General features: G+C 38.8%; 3 protein-coding genes across 5 annotated transcripts; 1 reads left to right on the top strand and 2 right to left on the bottom strand.

Annotated features, from left to right (window-relative positions):
• Nucleotides 1-424: 424 nt before the first annotated feature.
• LOC130550206 (uncharacterized) lies at nt 425-7,554 on the bottom strand. The gene is given in 2 exon segments (XM_057327656.1): nt 425-753; nt 816-7,554. Coding segments are annotated over 2 exon segments (6,762 nt in total). The 5' UTR covers nt 7,249-7,554.
• A 4,074-nt stretch (nt 7,555-11,628) lies between these two features.
• On the top strand, nt 11,629-15,738 carry sirt3 (sirtuin 3). 3 transcript variants are annotated; one of them, XM_057335129.1, is made up of 8 exons: nt 11,629-11,830; nt 12,136-12,232; nt 12,318-12,476; nt 12,542-12,774; nt 12,946-13,046; nt 13,199-13,360; nt 13,597-13,809; nt 14,150-15,738. In XM_057335129.1, exons 1-8 carry the CDS (start codon nt 11,740-11,742, stop codon nt 14,171-14,173), a joined length of 1,080 nt encoding a protein of 359 aa, XP_057191112.1. In that variant the 5' UTR covers nt 11,629-11,739; the 3' UTR covers nt 14,174-15,738. The 3 variants fall into 3 exon arrangements, with proteins under 3 accessions (XP_057191112.1, XP_057191107.1, XP_057191118.1); XM_057335124.1 differs by having other exon boundaries at nt 12,303-12,476; nt 14,150-15,737; XM_057335135.1 differs by having other exon boundaries at nt 11,716-11,941; nt 12,303-12,476; nt 14,150-15,737.
• A 1,988-nt stretch (nt 15,739-17,726) lies between these two features.
• drd4b (dopamine receptor D4b) lies at nt 17,727-23,868 on the bottom strand. The gene is made up of 4 exons (XM_057340523.1): nt 23,347-23,868; nt 21,798-21,910; nt 20,754-21,337; nt 17,727-17,938 (listed from the first exon to the last, which is right to left on the bottom strand). The coding sequence occupies exons 1-4, from the start codon at nt 23,590-23,592 to the stop codon at nt 17,736-17,738; spliced, it is 1,146 nt and encodes a 381-aa protein (XP_057196506.1). The 5' UTR covers nt 23,593-23,868; the 3' UTR covers nt 17,727-17,735.
• Nucleotides 23,869-24,847: the final 979 nt, after the last annotated feature.

Below are 24,847 nucleotides of genomic sequence, written 5' to 3'. Positions count from 1 at the left end.
CCCCAGCTGGGGTACCGAGACACTTCTTACTCTATGAGCCACACACCAATCTCTCATGTGTTTTAGGCTTTCTGTGAAACAGTCATACGTTGGTAAATCANGGTGGAGATTCTTTCTTTTCAATAGCTGTAACAATTAATCTATTGCACAGTGATCTAATACAGGGAATACAACAACACCCACAGGTGATTAATATGGCTAGGAAAACTCCAATCGATACTACAATGGACATCACCACAGCTTCATCTTGTTGCTGTTGTATTCACCCTCTCTAGTAATGTCTTGTTATCTTTACAAAATCAACACTTCTTTAAAACTTAATACCTTACAATCTTATAAAAACACTCTTAAAAGTACACTTTTTATACCTGAAAATTGAAAAACATTGAAAAACACTCAAAATCACACCATAATGAAAACTTGATTATAAGGAATAAATGGCCACTTGCATGTCCACATCCGTGAACACTTCACTCAGAATCTTTTGCACTTTCTTGAAGTCTAGTTTATCTAGACCACACCCCAGCCGGGGCACCGAGACACCTCCCACTCTACTAGCCACACACCAATCTCTCATGCCTTTCAGGCCCTCTGTGAAACAATCACATGTTGGTAAATCAGTACATTGTTCTTTAGTTATTAGGTGAAACACAGTCCTGTCTCCCTCCTGGGTTACTGCACACTCACCCGGTTTTTCATGTTGACACCTTACTTTCTCCACTCCAAATTTTTCCTTAAACTGCTTTGCAATACCTGCCCCGTATGCACAATCAGCACTTACACAATGAATTTTTCCTTAAACTGCTTTGCAATACCTGCCCCGTATGCACAATCAGCACTTACACAATGAGCTAATGGTTCTGTGTGTGGGCTTGTGAAAATATCGCCTGTTTTGTGTATAATTTGGAGCTGTTGGTATTGTCCAGTGGCAATTTCAGTGTCTGTTTTACCGTCACTCTCTGTATCCTCCCTCTCTTGGACCTGAGTCCTCAGGTCCAAACCAGTGTCAGCAAGAGACCTAGAAGGGGGGTCACAAGCTACACAGGATGTTAAATGGAACCAAGTACCTCCCTTCCCTTGTAGTTGCACACAGTGTGAGGTGCGAGATGTTACACATAGAGGTTGAGACCAACGTGGTTCACTCCACTTTCTACGGAATGTTCTCGTCCTGACCCAGTCTGTCGTGACTGGAGATGGCAGTTCCTCCGGTTGTGCTGGTACAGGAGTTACCTGATGGGAAAAGGTTCGAATCAGAGCTGTTAGTTTATCAAAATACACAGTATGTGACAATGGCTGCACGCTGTCCTCTCTCAACGCCGTGGTTGGGCCTGGAAATTGACGACCTGTAAGCAATTCAAAAGGTGTAAAGCCTGAGATCCTGTTGACAGAAGAACGAATAGACATGAGAGCAATGGGTAAAGCTGACAGCCAGTTCAATTTAGTCTGTGCACAGATTTTAGCCAATTTTAGTTTAATCGTCAGGTTAAGGCGTTCAACCTTACCTTGGCTGGCCGCATGATAAACCGCACCATATGCATGTGTTAGGCCCAAAGCCTGTTCAACCACTTTGAGATGTTCATTTTTAAAATGGCTACCGTTATCTGATCTGATACGGCGCGGAAAACCATAGTGTGGTATGTATTGATTGATTAAACACTTGATCACAGCCGTACTGTCCTCTCGGCCGACAGGATATGCTTCTGGCCAACCAGTGAAATAATCAACAATCACCAAAACATAGCGTTTGCCATGTACCCGTGCAATCATATCTGTGAAGTCAATCACAATTTCTTCCCCTGGACCAGATGTCAAAGGGAAACAACCTTTTTTGGGTTTGATGCTAGGTTTTACATTGTGTTCCTGACAGATACAACAACTTGTCACATGACCTGACACCATGGACTGCAAAAACGGATGCCACCAATGTTCGAGAGCTCTCATCATTTGCTTGTCACTCACATGGCTTACCCCATGAGCTTGAGTCAAGATTGAACCGGTCAGAGAGACAGGCAATGCCGGACGTCCGTCTGGCGCTTGCCATAGACCATCTGGCGAGCATATACCTCCATGCTGCAACCAGACTGATTGTTCTTCTGGGGCAGATTTCTGTTGTTCTTTGACCAAATATTCTCGAGTGAAACGAGGCAAAAGATCACTACAGGCTCTATCTGATCTCACCACCTGCTGAGTTGCAACATAGCCAGCTGCAGTTTTGGCAGCTAGATCGGCTGCATTGTTACCATCAGTGATAGGACAGTCACTTTTGGAGTGACCTGGACACTTAATTACTGCCACTTCTGTGGGTATCATCAGAGCCTCTAAAAGGTCTCTGGCTTCGCATGCATGCGTGATTGGTCGACCTGAGGATGTGATAAAACCACACCTCTGCCATAAGGGCAATTCCACGTGGACAGCTGTTACAACATATGCTGAATCGGAATATATGTTCACACGGGTCTCACCAGCGTAGTACAGGGCTCTTGTCACTGCTATCATCTCTGCTCTCTGTGCTGACTGTTTTCCTTCTAACTTCCCTGCATCTCTTGTCACTAATGAGCTTCCCACCTGTTCAACTACTGCATAGGCTGCCTTCAGGCTCCCATCCTCTGCTCTGAAACAACAACCATCTGTGAACAATGTCATAACTGGTGGTGGGGTTGTCAATGGCACCGCAGACAGATCTTCTCTTACTTTGGATGCTCTCTCGGTGATGGGTGCACAATCATGCGGCTGTCCATCTCCCATCAGATCAGCCATATTAATGCCCTCATGTGTGTATGTGAGATTGGGGCTGGTCAAAATCTTAGCTATTCTTCTCTGTCTCAGTGGTGAAAACGTGAATGATGCTGAATTTACGAATGACATGATAGAGTGTGTGGTGAGTATTGTCAATGGGTGGCCCATTACAATGTGTGATGTTTTGTGCACAACTTTAGCTAAACCAGCTGCAAATCGAGAGCAAAGTGGTTGTCTTTGTTCTACACAGTCTAACAACACACTCGCATACATCAACACTTTTCTCCTGCCTTGGTCTTTCTGAAACAGGACACCATGTGCGCTGGAGCCAGATTCTGAGGCATCCAGGAAGAAAGGTAACTCATAGTTGGCACAGTTCAGGTGCACAGCATGAGCTAGCTGTGTCTTGAGGTCAATGAACGTCCGTTCAGCCTCTTGTGTCCACTGAAGTTCTGCTTTCAGATTTTTCATGCCATGCTCTTTAATCAACTGCCTGAGTGGTGTAGTCAGTGAAACATACATAGGGATATAGTGCCTACTGAATCCTGTGAGGCCTAAAAATGACAACATGTCTTTCACTGTGGTTGGCTTAGGATGGCTGAGTATACCCTGTCTTTGTGTCCCTGTCAAAGTTGATCCCTGTGCCGTGATCAGTCGACCTAAAAATGTAACACAAGGTCTGCACACCTGCAGTTTGTCCTTGCTTACCTTGAAACCAGACTTGTGCAACTGAAGCAACACAACTCTGGTAGCCTCCAAGCACGCCTTTTCAGTTGTGGCTGCCAAGAGTAGGTCGTCAACATACATGATCATGACACAGTTCTCAGGTAAGCTACAGTCCTGTAGCTGTTGTTTTAAAACATGATTAAAAATTCCTGGTGACAAAATAAACCCTTGTGGTAGTCTGTTGTAAGAATACTGGCATCCCCTGTATGTAAAAGCCAAACATGCTTTGCAATCCTCTGCGATTGGAATACAGAAGAAAGCATTAGCCAAATCAATACACGTGAACCATTGGTGCATTGGGGTCAATATAGACAGTGCAATATATGGGTTTGGTACAGTCATGGTGGGTGTCACCACAACAGAGTTAATGTTGCGTAAATCATGCACCAACCTGTACTTATTGGTGCCTGGTTTAGGCACTGGAAAAATTGGTGTGTTCCAATTGGACCTATAAGGGGTTATCACTCCCTTTTCAATCAGTCCGGAAACAGTGGTGGCTACACCTTCTTCTGCTTCTGGTTTGTTGCGGTACTGAGGGACCCAAATAGGTGTGGTGGTGGTCAATTTGAAGCTAACAGGTTTGATGTTACAAAACCCTACATCTGTTGGTCCTTGAGACCATAGATTATCTGGCAATGTGTCAATCATTTTTTCTGCTCCGTCAGCGTCTGTCTGCTCCCTACCATGGCTTCTAGAGATCTGTTTATGTGTCAACACCCCTGTGTCTTCTGTTTGGTCTTGCACCCAATATGCTTTTTGTGTCTCTGAATACAGGATACCCCAAGTTTCTGTGGGTTTCCAATCATTAGCTGCCAACAGCCTCTTAGTCATGTTGCCTAGCTCCCTAGCTTCATGTTTCGGATGTAATGCTACAGAGACGTGTGGTGCAGCTGTATCAGACATTTCATACCATTTCATCTGCTCTTCTGTCAGTAAAATTGGTGCCACTACTCCCTCTTTTCCTATCATGAGTCCGGATCCCCTTAACACCCATTTACTGTCCTCTATTTCCTGGAACAGATCTTGGTATTGTGTGGTGTCATCCCTGTCATAAAACAATGTGCAATGTAAGGGGTCTATTGGTGGCAGAAAAATGTCTATGTTTGTGATCCACTGGCGATGTTCGTTATACCTAGATACAACGCTGTTTGGGGCTACACTGGAATCTAGCTCAACCCAATATATGTCAGCATCTTCTAACTCACCACACGATGTTAACATCCACTGACTGTCTGTGGTGTGACCTGCAAGGGAACAATTTGTTTCTGAACCATCTGGAAATTTCACTATCACTCCCTCGGGTGAACATAAAATGCTGGCTCCTAATTTGATTAATAGATCTCTGCCTAAAAGGGGGATGGGAGCATTACAAGAGTACAGGAATGAGTGTGTCAATATCTGTTTGTCAATTTTTACTTTCAGCAATTTTGTCATAGGCCATTTTTCTACCTCACCAGAGAACCCTATTACTCCTACTGTGCGATTTGTCAGATCGCTATTGTCAATCGTGCCCTTTGTTACAGTAGAGTATGTGGCCCCGGTATCCACCAGAGCCTTTAGTGGTTGATCACTTACCACTATTTCCATGAGAGGTTCAGCCATTCCTCTCATGGTGGTTCTCTGTGGGCCCCTTCAACATTCCTCCGCCCCACCCTCCGGGCCCCATGTTGGGTGCACAGGCACCTGTAGGTTGGAAGGTGACGGGAAGTGTTGCCCCGGGTTGTGTGGGGTCTGTGGTCCCCTGCCACGACCACCGGTACCACCTCTTCGGGGACCCCATCCCCCCGCAGGTGGACCGTTACTCTGGCCTTGACTCTGTGCTGATTTTTGTGGACAATTTCTCGCCCAATGTCCATACTCACCACACTCAAAACACTGGTCCCTCTCAAACCCTCCCCTCCCTCTTTCCGGCTGCCCTCGTCCATTTCCTCTCCAGGGGGGTCCCTGCCTACGGTTTGGTCCTTGGGCATAATGTGGGTTGCTATATGGATGGTGGTGTGTCGGTCCTCCAAAAGGAGAACCACTGTAAGGGGGTCCTTGATATGGGTCTATGGGTTGGGGTGCATTGGGAGTATGTTGTGGCATTTGCTTGGCCTTTTTGGTTGTCCCTTCACTTTTGGCTTTTTCTAATTGCAATTTTAACAACTGGGTTTTAACTCTTTCTAGTTCCTCTTCATCTTTATTGGCTCTTTCCACTGCTCTGTCTGTGTGATGCACTAAATGTCTTTCCCATACCTCGTTACTTGCCACTGGGATATCTGGGTTATTCTCCATTGCTTGTTTTACTCCATTTGGAGCTCCTGTCATTACTGCTGCTCTAAATATGTCTCGTGTCACAGGGTTGTTTAAACTGTTTTCCTCCACCATTTGTTCCCACTCAGCAGCACAACGGAAATAATAAGCCGCTCCAGTCTCACCTGGCTTAATGCGGAATTTTATATTCTGGTACACGGTTGGTGGCACGGGATATAGTCGACGAAGAGTTTGGCTTACAACAGTGCTTATTCTGGTAAATGGTATCTCATTTGCAACATATGTAGTATTTGCATCGAGCTCTAAATTTTGCATTTGTGAGGCTGTCAGTATCTGACCCAACAGGCATCTCAAGTCACCCAAAGCCAAGTCAGTGCCATGGCTGAGTGCTGTCAGCTTACTCAACCATCTGCTGCCTCCTGAGGTAATGGGTGGCAACTTACTTGCTATCGCTGTCATGTCACTATGTGACCAAGGTTGGTACTGTGAATTCCCTCCTGGTCTGTGAATTAATGGTGCTTGCATTTGAGGTACCTGTAGTTGACGACTTGGGTCATAGTTTAGGTAATGTTCCCTTTCCTCCTTCTCTTCCTCATGGTCTGGGTGCCCTGGCTGTTTCCTGCTCCTTAACCTGTGGGCTATTGGCTCACCCAGTGTCATTTTCCCTGCAAATTGAACTGGTATTGGCCCTGTTAGCATATTGGTCCCTGATTGTGGATTAGGGGTGGATGTATTTATTGGTTTTGCAAATATAATGTCTTCTTCAGTATTCTCATTGTCACCCTTCTCAGACTCTTCCTGTTCATGTCTTGTTCTCTCTACTTCTTCCATAACTCGTCGTGCTTTTACTAATGTGTCTTCCACACCCTTGTTCACTGCAGTTTTTAATTCATCAAATTCCTTGCGTATCCTGTCTATTTCACAAGTCATTTCTCCTACTTCAACATCCATTTCTCCTCCATTAATTGTCATCACTACCTGCTGTTTGGGAGGCTCATATGGTGGAGGATGGCTTAATGACGGATAGATTGAAGGTATGTGTTTCTGAAGGGGAGGAGCAGAAGGGGTAGTCTGAATGCTTCCTGCCTTTTCTTCCTTTTTCTCTCTGACTCTTGAGCTGTTCACTTCCTCTATTCTCTCTCCACTCTGCACTTTCTGCGAGCTGAGTGCTGTGGTTGTTAACGCTACTCTAGTCCACACTCTAAGTTTCTTCTTTAGATTTTCTTCTTCACTACCATGCTTCCCTGAGTTATACCATTTTATCTTATCCTTTCCTTCTACGTGTCTGTGCCACTTACAATGTGCTTTTTTCTCCATTTCTCTAATTTTTGGTGCTAGCGGCATTCTCACTTCTTCTGCATTTTCCCACCCACAATCATCACATAACGCTACCCAGCATTTGTCTATTTCTTTCTGTCTCTGTTTCTTATCTTTCGGTTCTGTCTGTGCTAAAAGCATATATGTAACCTTTTGCCACTGCACCAACACTGGTGGACATCCATATTCATCACATTCTTTCCGAAATTCAGCCATTTTACGCACAAATTCTATTCACAGTTTGCAAAAATTATACAGTATCTATTTTCACACGGTTAAATCAGTTTTCACATCACTTTGCACAACATTCAAACATATAACAGACAATTTTGGAATATTCCTTTATGAGTTCGCCGACTCAAAGGGATTTATTTCACCCTGGCCTTTTTTGTCCCAGACGCGATTACCACAACGCACACAATTTCAATGGTTCTTTATGAGTTTACCGACTCAAGGGCCTCCAACCCACACTTTGGTACTTTATGAGTTTATTGACTCAAGGGCCTCCAACCCACACTTTACTCGTTTACACACAGATATACACTTATGTCACAGAATTTATGGTACGTCTACCAAGGGACTCTAACCAACAGAAATTTATGTTTCTTCAAGCCAAGGGACTGTAACCCAACAAGATTATGGTATTTTTCAACCAAGGGACTCTAACCTGACAGAATTTATGGTTGACGCAACGTCTCACAATTTCCTTGTGTGACGCAACGTCTTACAGTATTGTCTTTTTAAATCTGATTTCTCAAAACTTCTCTTATACTTTACTTTTACTCATACGGAATGTTCATCAAATTCAACACAACAATTTAGGTATGTTCAATAGCAGAATTTTGATTAAACAGGCTTCTGCTTACCTTTTTATGTTGGTCGACCTGTGTGTTGAACCCGAATTCGTTCCGTTTTTTCCCAACGAAAATGCAAATGTGCCCTCGTCTCTTGACAAATCACGTCACGGGTCACCAATTGTTGGACTTTTGAGGCAGTCCTGCATGTTCAAAAATTTGTACAGAGACGTTCTCCAAAATCGATTAGAAGTTTATTATCAGATGTAAAAAGGAGTAACAAAGCTTTGGGTTGTCAGACGATCTCCTCACTCCACCACAAGCCAACAACCCAAATTATTCAAAAACACACATATTTATTCAGTATTTGACGTCGTGCTCATCTTCTGACTCCTCCTTTTCTCTAGGGAGTATTGCTTCTTGGCAACCAATCACCGTGAACCAGTTTATCTGACTCCGTCCTTTTTTCTTAGTTCCTGCAAAACAACATCTTCTCACAACACATGTTTTACATCCTGTGGTCAGTCGCTAGTTTTGAGGAATGTTCTCTAGAGACAGTTTCTTTTGGGGAGTGTTCCCTAGAGACAGTTTCTTGTGGCCGGACAACATACCAACATTCTTAACATTCTTTTAGTAAAAAGAAAACACTCAATCATCTAATGCTTTTAATTATGTAGCGTTGTTTCTTAATCCTATGAATTAGGGCTGAAACGATTCCTCGAGTAACTCGAGTTATTCGAATACAAAAAATCATCGAGGCAATTTTTGTTGCCTCGAAGCCTCGTTTAATCCATTTAACTACAGTACACACGGAGCACTGCGTTTCCCCATGGACCGTTATTACTGACGCACAGCCCGCTAAACTCTGTTCATGTTACAGGGCTCTCAAGTCTCACGCATTCACCGTGAGACACACGCATTTTAGACTGCTCACACGTGTTTCTCATGCTGATAAATAACTGATAGTTTATAGGGCTGTGACGGTTGCCGTAACAACCGCACCACCGCGATGGTAAAGTGCCATGACGGTGGCGAACTGCCACCGGCGGTAGTGCACGTCACTCTGACAAATATAGGTGTAATAAATATGAGAGTTGCGATAACGATTGCTAGTTGTAGCCTTTCAGTTGTGGATGGTTTTATTTAAAAGATTTTAAATTAACAGAAATTATTGGCATACGTTTCCGTTGGTGCGTAAGAGCGCGGGCCTGCACGGCAAAACCCAGGTTATTCTGCGGGTTTTGCAATGGATCTTTTGTGAAATGAACAGATACGTAAAATCAAAACTGGCTATGACCCGCTTGCTTAGTGTCGGAGCGCGCGCAGGTTTTGCCGCGGTTGCGGAGAGACATCTCTTCATTTGCGCTCCTGTGCACATCTTCTGAACGCGCATTTAGTGCAGCTGTACACATTTTAATCTGGACAATGTCAACAAGTAAGTTTCACATCAACGAGTCGGAAAAAGTAAAGTTTTTATGGCAATCTGAATAGGAAAGCCAATGTAGGTTTAAACAGTTTGTTTCAAATGGAATTGTTAAGGACTGTAAGGGTTAATACGCCACTGACTGAAGTTACTGCAACAAGAGCTTTTTTATTTAGTATTTAGCTTTTCTTATATCATTTAAGTTTTCATTATTTACTGATGTTTATTAAATGTTTTATGTGCTGTAGTGTGCCGTTTCACTGATGGATTTGCGCGTTAAACATTGACGGATGTTTCATCCTCATTTATTTCAGATATCATATTTCAATTATTTAACAATTTCAAGTATTTAAATAAGGTCTATATTTCTCTTCCACTCGTCATGTGGTTGCTACACGCAAAATATAATAATATAAATATTATTTATATAAATAATATATATTTCTCAACCACCGCACCACCGCGGTCGATTTGTCTATTACCACCGCGGTGGTAAAAAACTGCCACCGTCACAGCCCTATAAATAGCTTATTGAAATGGTGAACTGATATTTTAGTCTATTTTACGAGTGAAACTTGTTTTCCGGCTGCATTGAGTCCATCAAACTAGATGCGGACTAGTGGACACCGAATCCTGTTATACACATTTCATCTGTCTGGTCTGCGTGTCTGAGTGAATGAACTGCACAGTTTAACGTGCTACACGCGTGATGCTCATGAATTTGTCTGCGTCTGCGCTGAATGAGGACATGAACTTCACCTCCAGAGTTGCGCTGAGAGTTTATTTCACAAACATGTTATTGTTTGAGTGAAGAAACAGACATACTAAAAAATAAGCGTCTTCTGACAACCTGCCAAAATAAAAGTCATAGGCTATTGTTTGAAATTATTATTTCCATTTTTATTCATGTTTCTTATTTATATGATTTGTATTATATTGCATTTTGAATTTAATATGGTAATGGAATGTACTAAATGGGTTTAGTTTTCACAGATATTAATGTATGCTATTTCAGCAATAAAAACTAATTGTTCTAAAAAGGAAACAAATTGAGTTGTTTTACTCATTTTAAGAGACCTGTCTTATTTCTCTTGTATATTTAGTATTGTTTTTAATAAAGAAAAAGTACTTATTATCCGAATACCCGATTAATCGATGGAAAAATCTGTAGAATACTCGATTAGTAAAAGAATCGATAGCTGCAGCCCTATATGACCTTCATTAAAACACATCACAACTCATGATTATACTTAAAACATATGCAGTGGATTGATTCATAACATTTCTTTTCTGTGTGACTCTTTGTGTGTGTGTGTGTGTGTGTTGACTTAGTTAAATTTATGGTTCCAACCCCCACTTATCCTGTCTCACTCCGTTTGCCACAGTAACTTTCCACTGAGTAAAATAGAAAGCACATGACAAAAGCACACAGCTTAATGATTTAATGAAAGAAAACACTTATTGATTATATTGATAATTAAATCATACTTTTAACTGAAAAATATTTCCACAATTACAAAGGAAAACGAAGACAGAATCCTTATTTTTGGGCAAACAATCTTTTTATTTACTGTACATATAAACTGCATGACATTTTCTCTGCGATCAAATCATACATAGGCATATTATATACAGGGAAATTAAATTTTGGTCTCACACAACTTACTAAACTATGTGGAGGATGAACATATATATTTCTTTTATTTATTATAAACAGATAAAATCCATAACTTACCTGAACAGCTTGAAATGTGAAGAGAAGTAAATCACTTTGTTTTTCGCCTTGCATTCACAAATGTTGACGGCACCAGAAAACATCTATGCGCACTTGATAATAAAGTATTATGAAATTGCTTTTGTAATATTTAAACTGTCGGAAAACATGTTAAAAACGAGATCATACTTTGAATCATGTACAAGACCACAAACCGCGGCGGCGCCGCATCACACTCCGTATGATGTCACGAGACTCAGAGAGGCAAAATAAAAGTCCCCATATTTACTCCTGGCAATAAAATAGTCCCCATATTTAAAAAGAATATATATATCCTCGGCTCCTTCTATATTCATATACAATATATATATATATACTTAATAACATCTAATATTTTATACCACGAAGGAAAACACTAGCAGTAGAGACGCTCAGTAAACCGTCGTAAGTACTGCAGTAATCCCGCACTTAAAACAGCCCTGAAATTATACTTTAACGTAATAATTATTTAAAGAGATGTAATTATAATTATTCTGTGTTAATATCGTCATTAGTATACGTTCACATATGATATTTACAAATAATTTTGACATTGGGAGATATAGGGATAAAGAAACAATAATTGGAAACACGTTATTACGGTAGGTGTACGTCATCAGTGTGTTTCTGACCTACTCTGTTTATTTACAGGCACACAGTACTTGCATGCGATGGATTGAGTATGAAGTTATTGTCGTAAACATAATGTACGATTTCTGAGAACGTAAAAGCTCACCATGCTGTACCTGAAAACGATAGTACTGAATGTTAGCAGACGACGTTTTACAGAAAACTGCTGTTGGAGAAGAAGACTCTGCACGAGACAATGTCTGTTATTGCCGTTATCGCCAGTAACGTTACATATTTAGTGTGTGCATGCTGCAAAGAATATAGTTAAAATGCATAGCCTACTGATGAAATGTATAGCTTGAATGCATTGTAAGTGTTTTGGATAAACGCGTCTGCCAAATACACAAACGTTAATGTTATGAGTTATTATGGCTATTTCTACATTGCAACAAATTCTTATGCTTATCGAGTATCTCTGTTGTGAGATAAGATTATTGTCTTATGTTTTAACAGGAATTCAAGAGTATCTAGTAGACATTCTTATAATGATGTTTTTTCTTTAGATCTGTCAAGGAGAAACTTTCCCCATCAGAAGATCTCGTCGTCACCATGTTCTGCTGCACAGAGGAGTCCACTGTTCTTACCTGAATTTAATTGTCTGTAAGTATTGCTTTGTTTTCTGCTGTGTTCTTTGAAGGAATTTAAGATGACTTTTCTCAAACGTGTGTAGAGCTGCCTTTATAAGATGCGGTGGATCAAGAGGCCTGTTTGGAGGAACCCGTGGCACTGCTCAGCAGCAAACCTTGGAGGACATTGCGGCAAATATTGGAGAACGCAGGTTTAAAAGGATTGTGGTGATGGCTGGTGCAGGCATCAGCACACCCAGTGGAATCCCAGACTTCAGGTAGACTGTCCCCAGTCCACTTTTGAGATGTTTGCTGCCCTTCCCTAACCGTACTTCTCCCCCAGATCGCCAGGCAGTGGTCTTTATGACAACCTTCAACGATACAATCTACCCTATGCTGAGGCCATATTTGAAATAAATTACTTCCATCACAATCCCAACCCTTTTTTTACACTTGCCAAAGAGTTGTATCCTGGCAATTACAAACCCAACCTGACGCACTACTTCATTCGACTGCTTCATGACAAGGGCCAGCTGCTCAGGATGTACACCCAAAACATTGACGGACTGGAGCGATGTGAGTCACTAAATCCTGGAAATTGAAGATTTTTCAATCACTTACTGTGTGCTTTGTAATGATGATGAATATTATTAAGAAAATACGAGAATCACTCTTGATTAGAGTCTTATTTATTAGCAATGTGTACCCGATCAATGATCATCATTCCTACTCTTTAATCGACTGCAGTGGCAGGCGTTCCACCTAAGATGTTGGTGGAGGCACATGGAACTTTTGCAACAGCCACCTGCACGGTCTGCCGCAGGGATTACGAAGGTGAAGAGCTCCGGGTTAGTATGTGATGTACTCTGTAACTGTCACTTCTGTAACTGCACTTTTTCTCGACATATTTTGTAAGCATGTCCCAACCATCTAGACCTTACAGATTGCCCGGCGATTTGATAATGACTGATGTTCATCATATATGTCTCTCCCCTTACAGAATGATATAATGAAAGGAACCGTACCCAGATGCTCTGTCTGTAAGGGAGTCATCAAGCCTGACATTGTGTTCTTCGGTGAGGAACTTCCTCAACAGTTCTTCACGTACCTTACAGACTTCCCGATGGCAGATTTGCTCATCATCATGGGAACATCTCTGGAGGTGAGCAATGATGCTTCATCTGTCAGTAAGCGCTATGCTGTGGATTCTCAATATAAGAGACAAGACAAGACATGCATTTATAAATATTTAATACCACAAGGAGGATTAGACATTAAGTCACTGGTACATAAATATTAGGACACTGTGATTTGTGTCATGTCTCCGTATTATCAGCAGATGTCACTGTTGAATCACCCAGTTAGTTCTTTATTATTTGCAATGTTTTAAATTATTAGGTGGAGCCCTTCGCCAGCTTAGCTGGTGCGGTGCGCAGCTCCGTGTCACGCCTTCTGATAAACCGAGATCTTGTGGGGCCGTTCGCCTGGGGGTCTCCACGTCACAATGACGTGGCCGAGGTGGGTGAAGTCGTTAGCGGGGTAAAGAAGCTGGTGGAGCTCCTCGGCTGGATGCAGGAATTAGAAGCCCTAATGAGTGTGGGCACCGAGAAGGTGAGTTAAAATCAATCATATAAATCACACCAGTGGCCGTATGTAAATGAGTCTTCACTCTACCGTATTTTGCAGAAAATAAATGAAACTTTGTATTCTACGAGAGTTATTGAGAAATGATTTTTTTATGGTCATATTTAATAAAACAAGAATGTTCACTAACAAGTCACTATTCCTACATAAGAATGAAAAGCAAGAAATTTACGTGACTAGACTGCCTGAAGCAATTTTACTCAATAATTTTAATTATTTCTTTCTTTGTTGGGGAGAAAGCGATAAAGAGAACCTTTAAACGCACAATACATATAGGCATCTGAAATATTTATTTTGTACTTTGTAGGATTCAATGAAAAGGGAAGAATGAGCAGTCTGACTTGGGATCGGTTTCAAATCTGCTGTTGGTTCTCCTCAGTACTGTGCATGCATGCAATTATGGAAACAGTTTTTTGTGTTGACAAGTTGTACAAAGTGGGAAATGGATATCTATGAAAATCTAAAACAAGGTAGCTCCATTCTTGTAGCAATTCACAAGCACTTTAGACCATTTTTCAAGATGTCATCAACCTTTTTTATTTTGCATATAGATTTATTTAACAGTTTGATGTAATTGTTAATGTTCTGTAAGTTGTATTTCCTTGTAACGTTTGTGTAGTGTTAAACTGCAACAGGAAGTGCTTCTGGATCAATGGTCTTTACATCTTGCAGAGTGGTCTATATACCTGTTATTATTTTAAATATTTAATACAGTAATAAAAAGTACATTTTAAAATCTCAGGTTATACTTTTGTTATTTTTAATAGTGATGTAAAACCTTGTTTAAAAACTTGTGAAGTAAAAAAACTGAATACAATGAAAACAGGTGGGTAAATTTTTGCTAAAAGATTCCTGCGTAATTGTAACATCTCGTCTGGTATATGAAAATGCATTGCGTGAAGTGCATGAATGCACCTGCATTAAAGCCTTTTTTGGTTGGTCAGTTGAAAACCCGTTTCCCCAGACATGTTTCATTTTTACTTCATATGGTGTGTATGGTTTATGGTATGTTTAGGGCTGCACGGTCATGGGTCAAATGATGATAATAACGGTTAATTTGCTCAAAAGTTTAATCATGATTAATAGACACAATTATTTTGTCAGTTCAGAACTTTTGTTTTTTATTTCAGTTCAGCATGTTTATAAGGCCTATATTTACAGCAACTGAATATGTTATAATCTGCTGCCATTGAACTTCTTCAACACCGTATTTCAAAGCACGCTATCAATCATCTAAACACTCTACCATGACAATGAACATTTTGTGACCTTCGGAATGAAACTTTGCTACTCCATTTTTGATTTCTTGTTTTTTTATAAATCTTGTTCACCCTTCATGTCTGTCTGTGGGTTTTGCAAAAAAAAACAACGTTTATTTATTTCCTGAAAAGTGGCAGTTTAAGAAATACAAGCTTTGCGATTATTTTCTGACTTTAGTGGGAGTTTTGTGCTTATCACAACGATTTTGCTCAATTAATTGTGGGAAGCATAAATCGTTATCACGATTAAAATACGATTAATCGTACAGCTTTAATGTTTAGAAAATTCTCTTTTTAATCAGAATATGCCATCATCACGTATGTTGTATACAATGGCCTTCAAAATATTTGAACTCTCTTGTATAATAATTGTATAAATTGTATAATAGTCATTACATAACAAAACATCAAATTGTAACTTGAAAGTGCGCAAACATTTCACAAAAAAAGATGTTTAATGTGTTGTGCATTATAAAGCAATAGACAGTGTTCAGAATAAAGACAACAACTTCATAGACACTTCCAGGATGTCCAATATTGTGAAATATGTTCATGCGATAAACTAGACCTGTGTGAACATAAAGGGGAACTTAAAATCAACATGAACTAGTTGGTAAAAAGTAACTTCAATAAATTGCTTGAAAAAGTGAAATTCTTTGCAAATGCCACGCGTTTTGATGTATAGTTATGTACATTTACATTCATGTGTTTGCATTATATAGATATGTTTTTAAAGTTATTAACTTTGTCTAGTGCTGTTCAATCGTTGCTGTTGATATTTTCTGGAGTCTAAGTTGACACCTGCAAAAAGTTCTCTTACATTTGCTTTAAAATCTCAGCCTTTCCATGACAATTGTTGACAACTCTGTGTTTGTCACCTTCATAAATGGTGATGTTCAGGGATTGGCACAGAATGATGCTGATAATGGCTTGCTCAGAATAGAAGGACTTATGATTTGCTTGTGTTGTCTGAGGACAGCGAGAAGGTGAACTGCTCAGCATTCAGTTCAGACTTCATTGTGGCAGAGCGTCTGAGCAGACACAACCTCTAGCTCTAATTCACACTAGAGTGTTTCGCAGTTCTTTATTTAGGCTAAGGAGATGAAGCGAAACAACAATACCTTCAATAATCTGTTGGAAGCAAGATGAAAAGAGAGATTTTAAGATTTGATAGGATGGGCATTGAAATGACTTAGAGTTCACATGACTGAATTTCGGTCTATATTTAAAATGCATGCAAAAAGACTGTGTAAGATAACCCAGATTCACCTTTGATAAGGATTTGGCTCATTTTATAAGAAATGCCAAAGTCAGGCATACCAGATGAGCTGCACTTGATCATGCAGACATTTTATTTATTATTCAATGAAAAAAGAAAAAAGAGGCAAGTGGGATTTCGGCACAGGTGTCTGATCCTTTTTTTTAGTGTGCTCAGATGATGTGCTTGAAGGATGAGGCAGAATAGAACCAAATATGGTCAGATCCTTTTCGGGAAGTTCATTAGATACTTTTCCGATGATGTTCTGAGGTCTTCAAGGAGAAGCTTTAGTGCACTGCTACATTACAGGAACCCAAGTTTCAAACCTCATTAGACACTCTTTCGGTCGGATCTGATTTTTTGCCATTAGCACTTCACTGCGGATTCAGCAGAATGAAATCTAAGCCCACAGTTCAACTAATAAGTATCTATAAGAATATTTGAAAGACCTATAGTCAATAAAATGAATCAACGTATATGCAGTGCTACTTGAAGGCTTGTCGTGTTACGAGAACACAAATGCTAGAGTTTTTTTAACATTTAACCCTATGAAAATGTGAAATCTCAATATCAAATGACAAATGCACATAACATCATAGCAATTATTGTTCTTAACTTAGGGATAGTTCACCCAAAAATAAACATTCTGTCATGATTGTCATTCAAAACTTGTATATCGTCGCTGTCCGTCTGAAACCTCGTATCTCCTTCTTTTGCGATTTTTATTTTTTGTCATAAATCATTATTATAAGTTAACCCTTATGTATGTCACGGGGTTTTGCAATAACGGCATATTAAAAAGTGCTTGTCAACTTCAAAAACAGTATTAAATCATTGAAAATTTGTTCCTGAAAAACTGTGAATTTGGACATAAGAGGTTTTGGAAGAACAGCGACGATATGAACCTTTCTTCTGTGGAACACAAATGAAGATATTTTGAGAAATGTCTCGGTGGTTTTGTGTTCATACAATGGAAGTCAATGAGGTTCAATGTTGTTTGGTTACCAACCTTCTTCAAAATATCTTCATCTGTGTTCTGCAGAGGAAAAAAGTCATACAGGTTTTGAATGACACGAGGGTGAATAAATGGTGAATTTAAATTTTGGGGTGAACTATTCCTTTACTTATAAGATATTTTAGGCATTTTTTAATGACACTGAAAAGTTCCAGGCGCCACTATGACTATTAATTTGTACTGAATATAAAGTCCACTATATATGAAATATGGAAAACATATTTTGGCAAGATTAACATCAGAGTAAAAACAAAATCAAGCAGTTTCAAGTAAATAAGCATATGTGTTATAAATATACTTTATCACACTGAAATGTCATAAATTATGGTATTGTCATATATTTTAGTCTGTTTGGTGGATGTCAACAACAGCGCTGTAGAAATCCTCTGAAGAATTTCCTGAACTCGGTGTTAAAGACAGTGTAGATGATAGGATTCAGGGCACTGTTAACGTAACCCAGCCATGTCACTGTGCTCATCAGATATGGAGAAATGTGACATGATTCACACAGAGCTCTCGTGGTGTGAACCACAAAGAACGGAGTCCAGCAAAAGAGGAAGACACCTGCAGGAAAATAAAACAACACGATTAGTTAAAGGGATAGTTCACCCAAAAATTTAAGTTTACACATTTATTCACCCTCATCTCATGTCATTCCAAACCTGTATGTGACTTTCGTTCTGCAAAACACAAAAGAAGATATTTTGAGAGACGTCTCACTGGTTTTATGTTCCTACAAAGGAAGTCATTGGGGGCAAATGTTGTTTGGTTACCAACGTTCTTCAAAATATCTTTTGTGTTCTGCAAAAGAAAATCATACAAAATTTCTGTAAACTTGAAAAACAGGAATATACCGTAAAAAAAAATTTTCCTGTAAAATTATAGGATATAAGGATATATATTAAATTGTTATCCCCATTTTTCTTGTAAATGTGTTGTGTTGTTCTGTAATTTTATAGTTTTTGACCGTATTTAAAAAAAAAAACATAAAAAAAATCATTTCCCTGTAAAATTACATCTTCCCCCTGTTTTTCTTTTGCGGTTTTTTTCTGTAATTTTGCGTTTTTAGACCATATTTAAAAAAACCTGTAAAATATAAAAGAAAAATTCTGTAAAATTAAGTTTTTTTACAGTGAGGTTTGGAATGACAGGAGGGTTAGTAAATACATTTTTTTTGGGGGGGGGGCGGGGATGGTAAGCTTATAAACCATTAAATAACATAACACAAAGTTTTACTAATACCATGATTTTGCAGCTAAATGCCAGAAAGTAAGTTAGCAGCAGATTTCTGCTCTGGGGATCTTTTATTTTTCACTAAGGGATGACTGTATTATACTGTAGCTAAATAGTAACATAGATGATGTCAATAGATGTCAATATCTTTTGAAACCAGGATGTTCTGCACGGCATCTGGACTGATTCAGTTCCAAAAAAAAGAACATTCTTGAAAATTCACAAATTCCGATTCTTAAAGCTCTGAGAGCTTCACATAAGCCAGAAACCTGTGAAATCCCAGCCATTTATTCTGCCTTATGCAACACTGGATCTGTCGCGACAGAGCCTGAACTGTGTCAAACGAAATGTTTTGAAGAACATGTGAGACGAAGCTGCTCGTATAAATCAACCTCATGTATATTATAGATAAATATAGATAGATGTTATTCCATGGCCTCTGCTCTCCTAAATTATTCAAGTATAGTAATGGTATTTCTATAAATATCCAGTATTGGGTATGTTTCACATCATTTGCGAGGTGTTTCCCTGGTGTAAGAAATGTTTACATGTTTCTCCATTAGCAGTTTTTTTCACCCAGTAGTTTGCAGTTTTAGGTCCTATGAACCCAACAGAACTAAAAAGGCAGAATGTATTTGCATCATTCCTGTTTAGTACACATTCCTCTGTACAGTGTAAAACATGAAACTGTGCACTTGCTATTTTAAGGAGCTACCTGAACTACATTTATTCTGTGCTGGGGTGCGAGAAGTGCCTGATACTCACTCAGTATTTCTACCCCCGTTATTTCTGTGGTTGCTACCAAACTACGTACATCACATATCTTTCAGCTTTCTAATTAGAGCAGGAGGTCGACACCTTCATGACGTCAGACTAAGATTAATAGTTTAAAAGAAATATTACATTTGACATTGCATTGCTCTTCATCTCTGGCGCTCCATACACTGGGTGTGTGGTTATTTCCGTTGGATTTGACACTTAAAAATTACTTTCAATGATGTAAACTAAAGTAGTCTGCATAATTCAGAAATTAAATATTTTTCATTTAAATAAAATGTTAACTTTTAGGGTCTTTAAAGACAAATATCTATTTTCAAGGTGTTTTAAATAATTTTTTATCTTAAATGTTTACAATGTAGTCAAACATTTTCAGACTTTTTCAAACATTAAACACTTTAAACAATTTTTTTAAAGTTAGCTGACAAATATTTTTAGTGAAGTGATATTTAATAAATGACTTCACACGATTCAACATTTTTTTACTAAAATACATTTTGGTTACATTTGATTAAACCCAAACCAAAATATATTTAAGTAAAAATATTGTGATATAAAATAACCGAATAAACGTTTGCAATGCAAAATCGGTTGTGAAGGGATAGTTCACCCAAAAAGTACAAATCTGTCATCATTTACTCACCCTCAGGTTCCAAACCTGTATAAATTTCTTTATTCTGCTGAACACAAAGATAGATATTTAGAAGAATGTCAGTAACCAAACAGATCTCATCCTCCATTGACAACCATAGTATTTATTTTACCTACATTCTTCCAAATATCTTCCTTTGTGTTTAGCAGAAAAAATAAATGTAAAAAGATTAGGAAAAACCTGGGGGTGAGTAAATGATGACAAAATTGTAATTTTTAGGGTAAACTATCCCTTTAAGACCCAACAATAAGCACTATGCATTTACATTTAAACGTTTATCTTAAAATAATAATAGTAATGAACAAGAGAGATTTGTAATAAATGCATTAAATCAATTTGTGATCATATGGCGATTTTATGGCACATTTTTGCTTCAGTGTGCCAATGAACGGTGGGCTGGAAATTAGGTTAAGACACCAGGCCAACCATTACATCACAACTGCATTTTGAGATTTGTTTCTAGTTAGAAGTTTCTTTAGGTGTTACAGCGAAATGCAACTTCCGTTTTTATTCCTTGACTATGTATGTACACAACTTAATTGGACAGACCTGTCAGTAAAAGCTCAAGTTGCATTTGGATGTTTTTTCATTATGCTTTTTGAACTTGCATGCATCAGATGCATTTTATAGTAAGCCTCTTCGACAGCAACACATGCACAAATATTCCCCACCCCAAACCCTCCAGGAAACACGTTTTACATTTCTTTCGAAACTTACCCACAACAACAGGCAAAACCCTCATAGCTTTCCTCTCTCTGCCATTGATCTTAGCCCTCTTCTTTTGTTTGGCTGGCTGGCCATTGCGAATCTCCGGGTAAGCCACACTTTGAATGGAGCTGTTTTTATACTCTGGTGGAAAGGGGCAGGAAGGCTGTGTTAAGTCGTCTAGGTCTTCGAGACTGGACTGAGCCAAATCCCTCTCAATGACCCGGGGCAGAGCCCCCAATGGAGGAAATGCGGTGGCCACTGCGGCGTGCTGCAGCCTCCGACAGGCCTGAATACTGTTTCTTAGTTTGGCTTTGCGAGCTTCTTCCCATTTGCGCAAGCCATGGAACATCCCGAAGTACAGTAGGAGCATTATGGGGCAGGGAATGAAAAAGGAACATACGGAGGAATACACCACGTAAATGTTGTCTTCTAGTTTGCACTCTCTTGGGTCCCTTTGTGGAACATTGTTAATTCCGAAAATGACGGGTGAGGCCACGGCAAGGGCCAAGAGCCATGTGGCGGACAGTAAGAGAATCTGACGATGGTCAACATGCTTGAGATTGTAGTTCAGTGGTATAGACACAGCAATAAACCTGTTAAGGAGGCATATACATTTATGCACTGATGCACTGAAATAAAGACTTAATGCTGTAGACTTTCATGCAAAACCATTTATTCTTAACTCTTTGTTTCAGGACTCAAATTTGACATATTTGCTGCCCCAACACAGTATAGAATTGTACTTTTGTTTCACAGAAAATGCACACAATTAATGAACAAAAGTGAGCTTGTATATAGTCTGAGTCATATTTTCTTTTGTCTTGCATAGTTTTGTTATTCTAACTAGTAATCCTAAAAGAAGTTGGCCTCACACAATATAAACGATCCAGCATACACTGTTTCCACAACCTGATTAGGTCAAAATGAAATACTATAAACTGATTATGCATTCTTTCTAGAGAAAATGCCCCGGGGCTCATGCAAATGTTCACTGTTTTTGGACAAAGCCAAACCACACGCTCACAACATCAGGGATATGAAAGAAGTCCAAACCTGTCAACACTGATCGCGCAAAGATTGAATATAGATGCCGTACAGAGCATCACATCCATGGTCATCAGTCCATCACAGAGAGCCAAATTCAAGGACCAAACGCCACCTTGAAACTGCAAAGATGGCAGATGTTTTACACCAAAAAATGCAAGAATGAGCATTTACTACAAAGTACTGTTATAAACCTGGCCACTCCTTGTGTTTATTCTACATTACTACAACACATGTTAAGATAGGATTCCATCTCTTTTGACATTCAGACCACCCTTGGTGCTCTAATGGTGCCAAACCAATCCAATGAGCCAAATGTGGCAACGACTCGACCGATTTATAGTGCTTGAGGCTAATACGATAAGTGGCCTAAAACACTCAATGAAAAAGGACTCAACCAGCGAGTTATGTAACCAAGTAATATATTGCAATATTCATTATTTTAAATATATTTGAAAGAAGTCATTTACGTGAATTGTTTTTAATTGGTATATTAAAATGGCTTATCTCAATGTGATCAAAATAATATATTTAATTATTCACACACAGACCATTATCATTAAAAAAAGGTATTAAGTGGTACAAAGGTAGTTCCAGGACCAGTTAATAAAACCATAGTATTTTAACTTAGCACTAAAACAAACATAAGCAGAGTATAAATCATTTTACTCGTTTAAGTATAATTTTAAGAAATGGCTTCTGTATAATCAAAAATGTGAACACTAAACTGGCTTCTTTTATATTTTTATATTACGCATGTTTTATTTTTAGATGGTATATTTATTAGTAATTGTTGTATTTTCTTTAAGTTTCTCGCCCAATAATCTGGCAAAGAGACTACAAATGAAAACTGGCCTCTGGCTAATTTTGGGTGCATTTACATCCATGGATGTGTATTAATGTACATAGTCTCTTTTGAAAATAAATAAATAAATGAAATACTAAAACAAACCATATATGTGACCCTGGATCACAAAACCAGTCTTAAGTAGCACGGGAACATTTTTAGTAAAAGACAAAAATACATTGTCGATTTTTCTTTTATGCCAAAAATCATTAGGATATTAAGTAAAGATCATGTTCCATGAAGATATTTTGTAAATTTCCTACCTTAAATATATAAAAACTTTATTTTTGTGAGTGGATGGTCTGCCACAGTGCCCCTGATTAACAACTTCAAAGGCAATTTTCTCAATATTTTGATTTTTTTGCGCTCTCAGATTCCAGAGTTTTAAACGGTTGTATCTCAGCCAGATATTGTCCTATTCTAACAACTCATATATCTATAGAAAGTTTATTTATTCAGCTTTCAGATTATGTAAAAATCTCAATTTCGAAAAATTGACCCATAAGACTGGTTTTGTTGTGCAGGGTCACATATTTGTAATCAAAGAAATGTCAGAGATATTTGTCTACAGAAACAATTTTATGTTGCTATTTAAAACATGGTAATGCCACAGTTCTTTGTATTAATATTAATTTGTAAAACAACAGCAAACATAAAAAGTAAACTTCTCATGTATCAAACAGTGTTGGCACTTACGTAAACGTGACTTACCTCCGCATAGATAAACAGTGGTAAAACAAGGACAGCCAACAGCAGATCAGCCACAGCTAAACTCACAATGAAATAGTTTGTCGTCGTCTTCAGTGCCTTTTCTTTGTAAACGCTGATGCACACGAGTACATTTCCACATATGATCACAATGATAAGCAGCACACCGAATACGAGCGCGAGGACATTGTAGGTAAGGACTGGCTGCGCGTGAAGTGTGCTGTTCAAGCTCGAGATATTCAGAGACATGATTCCTTATCGCACTGATCCGAGCGGCAACGAAAAGTTTTCATAAATGTCTAATTATATTGAAGTGTTCGCTGTCGTCCATCGTTCGTCGTGCTGTGTGAGGTCGGCAAGAAAGTCATTCTCTATCCGGACGGAGGTACTTGTAGATTATTGGGCAGGTCTGTCCCATCTGCTGTTTTCTACACCGCTCGTTAAATACAAGTTCGGTAATCTATGAAAAAATCATTTGATAGGCAGGTGCTGTCAAAAATGTAACTTTTACGACGTCAGTATCTGATCGCGAGACGCACTTATAAAGGCGGTCGGTGAGAAGCAACTCAGGTCTCTTTCTTGTGGCTATAGAGGTTGAGCTGTCATAATAATACGGTTCATAAATGTGTTTATCATCGTTGTCATCCTAGCAAATATTCTTTATACATAAAGCTAAATGACACGTATGGAGTATGGAACCGAGAACATTTTATGGAATGGTCTACTTTATAGATTCATGTGTTAACCCACATTTTTTAAAAGGGATAGTTTACCCCAAAATAAAATTTCCATCATCATTTGTACTCACCCTCATTTCATTAAAAACCTGTATGACTTTATTCTGCGGAACACAAAAAAAGATGGTTTAATATTGCTTTCACTACAAAAAAATATGCAGTATTATTCCATGGTAACCACAAATTAACCATATAGTATTGCTAAAATAACAGTAGTTTAACCATGGTATTTATAGTAAAACTTATGAACTCGCAGTCTCCTCCATCACTTTCCCATTCATTCACATGTTAGTGCATGGGAGATTTAACCTGTATGGCATTTTTTACCGTGGAACCCGAAAGGTCCATTCGACAAACTAGTTACAGGGTTTCAGGCTTAAAACAAAAAGCTTTATGTAAAAACAACCTTAACACCCACTCTAGCTTTTGGTCTGTTCATGAGAGGAATCGGCTGTATAATGATAATCTCTTATTTATGAATGAATTCTGAATTATTTGTTCTTGAATCAGATTCATCTTAAATCCGGCTCACTGGGGAAAAATATCGTCAGTAAATGAAGACATGACATTAGTTTGGCCTGTTCTGACACAAAGGTCTTTTTTTTTAAAAGACATTTTGAAATGTAGGGCTCAGGTTCAAGTGGACTACTTAAAGGGTGCACTTTTGGGAAACGTTTATAGAGCTTTTGTGTCTTTTGTGAAGCTTGAAAGCTATAATTGTGGAAACGAGCAATTTTTCTCCTTTTGTGTTCCACAGAAGAATGGAA

The sequence above is a fragment of the Triplophysa rosa genome, linkage group LG1 (assembly GCF_024868665.1).
Source record: "Triplophysa rosa linkage group LG1, Trosa_1v2, whole genome shotgun sequence".
Classification (NCBI taxonomy): Eukaryota; Metazoa; Chordata; class Actinopteri; order Cypriniformes; family Nemacheilidae; genus Triplophysa; species Triplophysa rosa.
Note: the sequence above shows the minus strand (reverse complement) of the source record. Positions and strands in the feature narration are given on the sequence as shown.

Coding starts and splice junctions, on each gene's coding strand:
- drd4b (XM_057340523.1), bottom strand. CDS start 23,592: ATGTCTCTGAATATCTCGAGCTTGAACAGCACACTTCACGCGCAGCCA. Junction 21,911..23,346: donor CACTGTTTATCTATGCGGAG/GTAAGTCACGTT, acceptor CCATCTTTGCAG/TTTCAAGGTGGCGTTTGGTC. Junction 17,939..20,753: donor GGTTTTGCCTGTTGTTGTGG/GTAAGTTTCGAA, acceptor ATTTTCCTGCAG/GTGTCTTCCTCTTTTGCTGG.
- sirt3 (XM_057335124.1), top strand. CDS start 11,740: ATGCTGTACCTGAAAACGATAGTACTGAATGTTAGCAGACGACGTTTT. Junction 12,775..12,945: donor CATTGACGGACTGGAGCGAT/GTGAGTCACTAA, acceptor AATCGACTGCAG/TGGCAGGCGTTCCACCTAAG. Junction 13,361..13,596: donor TCATGGGAACATCTCTGGAG/GTGAGCAATGAT, acceptor TTAAATTATTAG/GTGGAGCCCTTCGCCAGCTT.